The sequence below is a fragment of the Helianthus annuus genome, chromosome 5, assembly GCF_002127325.2.
Source record: "Helianthus annuus cultivar XRQ/B chromosome 5, HanXRQr2.0-SUNRISE, whole genome shotgun sequence".
In the NCBI taxonomy this organism is placed as follows: domain Eukaryota; kingdom Viridiplantae; phylum Streptophyta; class Magnoliopsida; order Asterales; family Asteraceae; genus Helianthus; species Helianthus annuus.
The window spans coordinates 100,444,483-100,453,134 of NC_035437.2; the positions used below are offsets into that span (position 1 = coordinate 100,444,483).

Sequence of the window (8,652 nt, forward strand, 5' to 3'; positions counted from 1 at the left end):
GTAAATCAGAATTTTTATTATCATTATTATTATTAGTAGTATTATTTAATCGGGAATTTAAATTAATATATTAAACATTGTTATTAATTCCCCTTATTATATTAGTCATTTTGCCAACCAAAATTAACGAATTCCCAATCACAAATAGGGTAAATCTCTTGCGCTTGTTACAACTCTCTTGGATCCAATTCACTCTCTAATCTCTTTTCCAAGAAACGCAACGCAATCTAAGGTGAGTATACTCGATCCCATTTTCGTTTTAAACACATTTGGGTGCAACATGTATTCCATATTCAAATTACACAACACTTGAGTCTTGTTTTTATCACACTCTATCCACATTTAAACATGAAACGATTTGATGCTTGTAACCCCACATTCTATGCAACTTGAACGATATTTGAATGCAACTTCAACACTCTTTGAGTGCAACTTCATTTGGATGCAACTTTATTTGAATGCAACTTCAACACTCTTTGAGTGCAACTTCATTTGGATGCAACTTCATTTGAATGCAACTTCAACACTCTTTGAGTGCAACTTCATTTGGATGCAACTTTATTTGAATGCAACTTCAACACTCTTTGAGTGCAACTTCATTTGGATGCAACTTGAACGATATTTGAAAGCAACTTGAACGATGTTGAAAAGTGGTAACTAGTGTCGTCGTCTTCATGTTGGATATTGAGCAACTTCAAAACTTGTTTTATTCTACTATGCTATGTATCAAACTTGTATACTCGCCAACATTTTTGTTGATGTTATTTTAATACATGTTGCAGGTTGATAGATGAAGAATTCGAGAATCAAGTTAGGGTGGATTAGAAACACACCTAGAAATAAACTATGTTGGAATCTTGTTTTGTTTATTTGAACAATGTATGACATTTTTAGCATTTATGAAATTCGGTTTAATCAATATTGTCACAAATAGTGTTATGTTGTTTTGAGCAATTTGTTCGTCTCATCCCGATGTTTCCGCCATCGGTTGGGGTGTGACATTGAATTCATGATTATACACCATATTGGGTTTTTACGTTTTTTAACGATAAGATTCTGAATTCATGATTATTTTTTATAATGTCACCATCATTTATTTTTTACTTTTTTCAATGATAAGATTCTGAAGAACTTGTGAGGAGTAACTGTTATCTGTCACCAAATGGAACAAAATATTGGGTTCCAAATGTAGTCCCCGGCTGTAAACCTGCTTTGTTAGCGGAATTTGACACATGGGAAGATGTTGTTAGGATGTATCAAGAATATGCCGAAAATGCCGGTTTTGATACCAGGTTATCAACCATCAGACGGTATAATGGTCAAATAACTCATAGGTACATTGTATGCAACAAAGAAGGTAAGTCGCGTGGTAAATCAGTTGACTCCATTGTTATTGAATCAACTCCAGTTAAACAACGCGGTAGCAGTGTTAAGGTCACCTATTGCAAGGCCTGTATTAGGCTGAAAACAAAAGTAGATGGGAAAGAACGTTATGTGCTATATAAATTTGTTGAGGCGCACAATCACAAACTAGTTTCGTTTGAAAATATGGACCTGATGAGAAGTAGGAGACAATTAGGCTTTGTAGATCAAGAATTTATCCACAATATGCAGGCGAACGGCTTTGGTGCAACTGTTTCGCACCGTATGCAAGCTACTTTGAAGGGGGGTCACCATCTTGTAGCAGGTCCAAGGACTGATTACAAGAACTGTAGTAGGGATTTTAGGTGTTTTATTGGTGAGAAAGATGCTCAACTATTGGTAGATAAGTTGGATAATCATGTGAAACATTTAAACAACTTTTCGTACGACAAGATAGTAGTAAATGGTGAGTTGAGGTCAATATTTTGGGTTGATCATGTTTCGAAATGCAATTACAAGGTCTTTGGTGATGTTCTAGCCTTTGATGCCACGTATAGCACAAACATGTAAGTATTATATTTTCATTAATTTACCATGTAACTTATGTTACTTACAAAATGATTATTTTTGAAGGTATAACATGATATTTGTTCCGTTTACCGGTGTTGATCACCATAAAAAATGTGTCATTTTTGGTGCTGGGTTGTTATATGATGAAACAATTGACTCCTACAAGTGGTTACTTGAGTGCTTTCTTAAGGCACATGATAAGCAACCAAGGTTAGTATTAACCGATCAAGATCCGGCTATGAAGCAAGCCGTTTCATTAGTTTTAACTGAAGCAACACATAGACTTTGCATGTGGCATGTGACAAAGAAGGTTCCTGCTAAGGTATAATTAAACAATACGTTAGCTATATTACTTTTAATTTGGATATATTTTGTATGACAAATAGAACATATTTTATGCTTTCAGATATCTGGATCTTTGCTGAAAAACACCAATATCAGGGCTCGTATACATAAACTTGTTTGGAGCGTGTTTATCAAACCTTCGACATTTGAGAAAAGATGGCATGATATGTTGGATGAATTCGACTTACATGACAACACATGGTTAACCGACATGTATGAGATTAGAGAGCAATGGGTACCTGCATATTTTAGGGATTACCTATGTGTTGTTTGATGAAAACAACATCAAGGTGTGAGAGCTCTAACTCATTATTCAAGGTATACTCCAGTGAAGGTAATATGCTTGTTCAGTTTATGTTGTGCTATGAAACTGCATTGGATGCTCAGCGATACAATCAACGAGTTCTTGAACACGCTTCATCAAATACAACACCTACATTTCGAACCCATTTAGCAATTGAACGTCACACAACACAAATATACACACGTACTATCTTTGACGAAGTTCAAAATGAGATTTTTAAGGGACTTTACTTCTGTTCCCAAGAAAGTGTGGAATATAAAGATAGTCAGAAGGTTTGTATTATTAGACACATTGACAAGAGAAAAGAGCATGTTGGCGACTATACGGTAGATTAAAACTAATTTATTATACTGTTTCTATTCTAACAATGATTACTAACTAACACAAAAGCATTAACATGTATTTGATTTTTTTCAGGTTACCATTAATTTGGTTGACAACACCATGACTTGTTCTTGCATGGGCTTTATTCGTCTCGGATATCTTTGTCGACACGTTTTCTGTGTCTTCAAAAATATGAATATAGAACAAATACCAGAACTTTACCAAGTTACACGCTGGATGATAGATGCATTGCCATCAAATGTTTTTAGCATTGAAAACAGGTATGGAGTTGCGGTTGACGAAGTAACGAAACTCAGGCAGGATGCAACGGCTTCATTCGGGGCATGCGTTAACCGTTTATGGCGTGACACAGAAAGACTTTCAGATTTTGCGGATGAGATGAAAAATTTGAAGAACAAAATATATGAAGAAGTTCCTATCCAGCCTGCTTATAATAGTAAGGAAGTTGTCATGGCAAATTTGGCAGGTGTTGCTTCTTCGTCAAAAGAGGTTACACTAACCGCACCACAAGGAATACGGAATAAAGGTAGCGGTTCCAAGCGTCGGTTAATTGGCCCAGGTGAAAAAGCTGTGGAGAAGAGCAAGAAAAAGAAAACCACCAGATTCTGTAACACATGTCTTGAGTATGTTGATGATCATGATTCTCGTAACTGTCCCGACAAGATAAATCCTACGACTGATCAAGATTCTGGGAATTGTAGCACCAAGAATCCCCCTACCAACCAGCGTCAAACTCGCAGGCGTAGCACCAGGAAAAAATCTACCATTTAATCAATTTTCATTTGTTAGTACTTTGAGTATGTTTTTTTTATTATCTATTGCATGGATTTTCTATTGGAGACTTAAGATTTTCGGTTTTTAACTTTTGTCCAGTTTGTTATGTTATGGATTCTGGTTTATGGTTCAATTAAGAAACTGTTTTGTGTCTAACTGGTTTGAACATGTCGTAAGTTTCATGAGCTTCAGCAATCACAGACCACTTCCATGACCAGTATAAATTGCACTTTGTATTATGTAAGTCAACTTTATCATTATCTTTATAATTTAGAGTCTAAGCAAAAAGAGATTTAGTATTTTGGTTGTCCAATCATATGTTACTCTACGTGGTTACTAAATACACAAAAAATACCTTTTTGCCGGTAGACAAATTCGTGTATCATACAAGTATATATTACGTTTTTATAAACTTCGTGTGTACTAGGTACTATACCATCAACATATAGCCTCTATCAATACACCAAAAGTAGAAAAAAAGTACCATAACATAAATAATTTCCATGTCTTAATAAGCAAACTTGACACTAAAAGTCTAAATTCATTAAACTTAGAATAAAAGGTTATGCATCTAAATTGCTTGCGAATTAATAGCATCCACAATTCTGGCCCTGTGCAGGTTGATATCAGATAGTATAATCTTTGCAGCATATTTTTTCTTGGCCATTAACAACTGTTTGTTCAGTTTACTCTTTTGTGTAGCAAACCCACAGTCCCATTTGTTTCTTCTAGTTCCCATATATGTTTCCATGTGCCTCATAACATATACACCGCTATCTATGGCAGTTGTGTACCACTGCAAATTTAAACGGATTGGCGTCTGAGCTTCAACTAACTCTGCATTAATATGTCTAACCGACCTCATATATCTAACCAGATGTTCCTTCTACATCAAAAAACAAAACAAAACAACAATATAGTTGAGAAACTACATAATAGAATCTTTAAAATCAAAGAGATTATTTACCACTTCTGAAGCTGTGATCATGCATTCCTTTCTATGTTTATCAGTTTGGTTTCGCTCTTGCATATCCAGATTGTCGATAATGACAATTGATGGATTTTTTATATCAAAACATAACAAATAATAACAATTGTTAGACAGAATGGGAAAGAATATTAATTCAAAAGTCGCTAGATCCATCATTGTCTGATCACCATTGACCATTTGATGAACATTTCTTTTGATCAAAGCATCCAAATTTTGTTCCGATGTACTTTTCCCGGTCTGTTTCAAGTAAAATAAGCTTATATGTGTAGGATCAAAATAAATAAATAAATAAATATAGACGAAATTTCAACACAACCCATATTGAACTAAAAGATACATACCACAATTGAGGTACTGCTGAAAAGCCTTTTTGGTAAGCCTTTGGGCCTCCTCGCCTCAGAATAATTTAATACCAATGCCCAACAGTCAATCACAATGTGATTTACCGTACAACTCGGCTGTAAGCTTTCAAATTTTCCTCGTCTACCAATACTTCGATAGCAGGTCTTGAACATCTCCTCACTGCACTCAAAGAACAAATTAAAAACTACATATAAAACTATACACTAGATATACAAACTAATTTTCATATTGAGAATCTTACTTTAGCTCTCCGTTTGCCCTCCAAAGATATTTCCATACTTGCTCCTCTTCTTTGGTTTCTTTTTCGTTAAAATCAATAGGCATATTTAGATAGGGCAACCTGATTTGATTATCATGACATTTTAATTCAGACCTAAGCTCTTGATTTTCTTTTATTCGTGACATTATCACGGTAAGTGGTACATGATCATCCGCTTCGTTGTATACATGTTCATTTCTTTTACAAACGGGTATGGTGGGCTCGTCCATATCAAACTCTTGTGTCAATCCCAAGCTAAACGATGGTGCATCTGAAGTCGCACCTGACTTACTAAGACGGTCAACACTATCAAATAAAATTTCCATGTTGGATGGATCCTTCCAGAATTGTGACAAATTATCTTCATCTTCAGCTATCATCAGCTCCTTCCCTTTCAGGCTTTCCTCCGGACTACTTTCAATGAAGTTTTTGCATTGAGATATGTTAACATTCCCTGTTAGGATGTTACCACCATTTCCAAACAGACTACGGTATTTCTTTGACAAAATCTTCAGGTCCTCATCATCAGGATACTCTCACAATGCTTTTATTATTGTACACTCGAATTCATCTTTGTCACTATACAATAATGTAATCAAATCATCTAGCTTGTCCAAATAATCCTACAAAATATCGTAAGCCAAACCAAATAAGACCATCAAATGACTTTGTTGAAGCAAAGTAAGTATGTCGCATAACATTCAACCTACATATATAATGAAATTACATACACGTAACTATACTTACTTTCAGCGTATCACTGTTGGATCTATCTTCACTTGCCTTGTTATTATCTTCCTTGATAACTCTAGCAACTTTAACGAATAGCTCTCTTATATTTCCTCTACCAAATCCTCCACCTTCAATCTCGATCTTTTCCCTAAGCTTCATTCTCTCCATGTTCCATTCGGCCATTGCGGAATTCCTTCTTTGAAATTGTATTCCATTGCATGTTGTAGAATCAAGATATAATAACTACACGTCAAATAACAAAGATTTTTATAAATCATATGCATGTGTTTTATATAATAATTTATCGAAGCTATACTAACCAGCAATATTGTAAGAGGACCATTGAAAACACTCTTTGGATCATCTCTTACCCAATCAACCTTGCAATTACGTATAGCTGAGTATATCATTGAACACCAATCAACCGTGCTGATATCTCTACCCTTTGGAAAGAATGGAAGATAGGACAATTTACAATTTCCATTTTTTTGACAGTCTATCATGATTGTCAGAAACAACATCACAAAATCTACTCTGAACAGCCAGTCAGCTTGTGTGTATGTTTTTAATCTTCTCACTATATCCGAAGGGCTTATATCAGACTTCCCATAAACATTTTTCCATACTTTGCTAACATTTTTGTTTTCTTTTGGGTCTGAATTCTTTACAAGCATCAACCCACCAATAGGAACACCAATCAACGTATGAATCGCCTCTTTTGTTATCTTTATTGATGCGTTCTCAATATCTATACACATTCTTTTAGTATCCAATCGGTCCACTACATAATGCCCTAACATCCCAGGAATCCCATCAATGGTTAAAGAAAGCATTCTCTCAAAACCCATTTGTTTAACACTAGCCCTTTGTACTTCTGACAAACCATTAATACCTTCATGTAATGATTTTGGTGATGATCTGGTAGTTATACTTGGCATCTCTTGTAACACGCCTTTTATTTTACCTTTATGCAGTTTGTCTTTTCCTTTTGCTTCCTTCTTTGCATTTACCAACTCACTAGTATGCATAGGGCTTTCAAAGTCATCATCTATGACCAGTATACTCGATGTTCCACCACCATTTTCAACTTTATCTACATTACATCACATAAACACCAATCAACTACATTGCATCACATATAACATAAAATAATATAGCTACATAAACCAAAAATACCATCTTGTCTGTGAAAGGTCGTGGATGATTTTTCCTCAACTCGCATTCTCTTAGCTTTTCTTGAAGGTCCTACATTTTACAACATAACAATAATTTACAATTACACAAACATAAAAAACTACATCTACATTAGCTACATAAAAAAAATTATCTGTATGATTAAACTAACCTGTCCTTCCATCATTTTTAGTTTCGGAATCATCTATTATAATGAGTTTTCCGTCATCGTTTGAGCGCTTGCTAGTAGACGTTTTCAGTGCACCTCTACCACTCGTATTTACTAAAAATTACAATTTTTTTATTTTACAATTTGGATAAAAAAAATTCATAAGCATCTTTAGATGGGAATTAAAAGCTACACTCACATTGATACATTATTCTCAGACCTGGTACTTTAGATTATAGCTGCAATAGATAAATAAAACAAAAAGATTAATTAAACATTTCAACACAACTATGCAAATTATACCAGCAACACTAAATAAAAGATTTATCATTTTAAGTTTAAAAAAAGCCCCAAATATATTCATCATATCCTTCAGTGATTTTAATACAAACATTTTGAAATCCTACACCCACAATACATCTATTAGGCTACGTACAAACAATTTCATCATAATCATATTCAAAAAAAAAAAAAAATTAACATAATACTACAAGTCTACAACCCTATTTACCTACATGTAAACCATTTGATACATACACACACCTTCCCGTTTGAATAAAAACCTTCAACAGCAACAAACTTGTATGAATCAACACCCTTACAGTTGGCGCCTTGGATTTTGATACATGTCGAACCAACAAAATTACAATTACCATATTTATTTATAAACAAATTTGCCATTTGAAAATATATCTACAGCGAGATTAGAGAAAAATGGGGCAAAAATATAGGCAATTGATTTCATCTATGAACTGCCGTATCTAATAAAAAGATCCTACAAAAGAAAATCCCAATTATACCCTTAACCCCTTATATTTTATCCTAAAAGGCTAAAAGATTTACAAAAATGCCATCATCAATCCACATCCTAGATCAAATCTAATTTACGGTCTAGATTAGTTCTTCCTGTTCTCGCATTAAATGTTGTTCTGCATAGATCCTTCCCCTATATATATATATATATATATATATATATATATATATATATATATATATATATATATATATATATACGAAATAGAGTAGATGTCGCAATGCACGACGATTTTGATCAATGTGTTTGCTTGTGTGATTATTCGCATTAAATATTGTTTTGTAATATTAATATTTGGTAAATATTTATAATCCAGATGGACAATGAAAATCAAGAAAACCCGAATAACGATAATAATGGAAACAAATTAGATAACAATGTCGTCCAACACATAGTGGCACAAGGGATTATAGACGCTATGCCATATATTATCAAAAAGGTTATGGAAGCA

At 34.0% G+C, this 8,652-nt stretch overlaps 1 protein-coding gene across 1 annotated transcript; it reads left to right on the plus strand.

The window, feature by feature from the left end:
- Positions 1–640: 640 nt before the first annotated feature.
- LOC110943333 (protein FAR1-RELATED SEQUENCE 5-like) lies at positions 641–3,697 on the plus strand. The gene is made up of 6 exons (XM_022185084.1): positions 641–653; positions 1,121–1,928; positions 1,996–2,254; positions 2,339–2,512; positions 2,629–2,853; positions 2,999–3,697. The coding sequence occupies exons 1-6, from the start codon at positions 641–643 to the stop codon at positions 3,695–3,697; spliced, it is 2,178 nt and encodes a 725-aa protein (XP_022040776.1).
- Positions 3,698–8,652: the final 4,955 nt, after the last annotated feature.

Coding starts and splice junctions, on each gene's coding strand:
- LOC110943333 (XM_022185084.1), top strand. Junction 1,929..1,995: donor GCCACGTATAGCACAAACAT/GTAAGTATTATA, acceptor TTATTTTTGAAG/GTATAACATGATATTTGTTC. Junction 2,255..2,338: donor CAAAGAAGGTTCCTGCTAAG/GTATAATTAAAC, acceptor TTATGCTTTCAG/ATATCTGGATCTTTGCTGAA.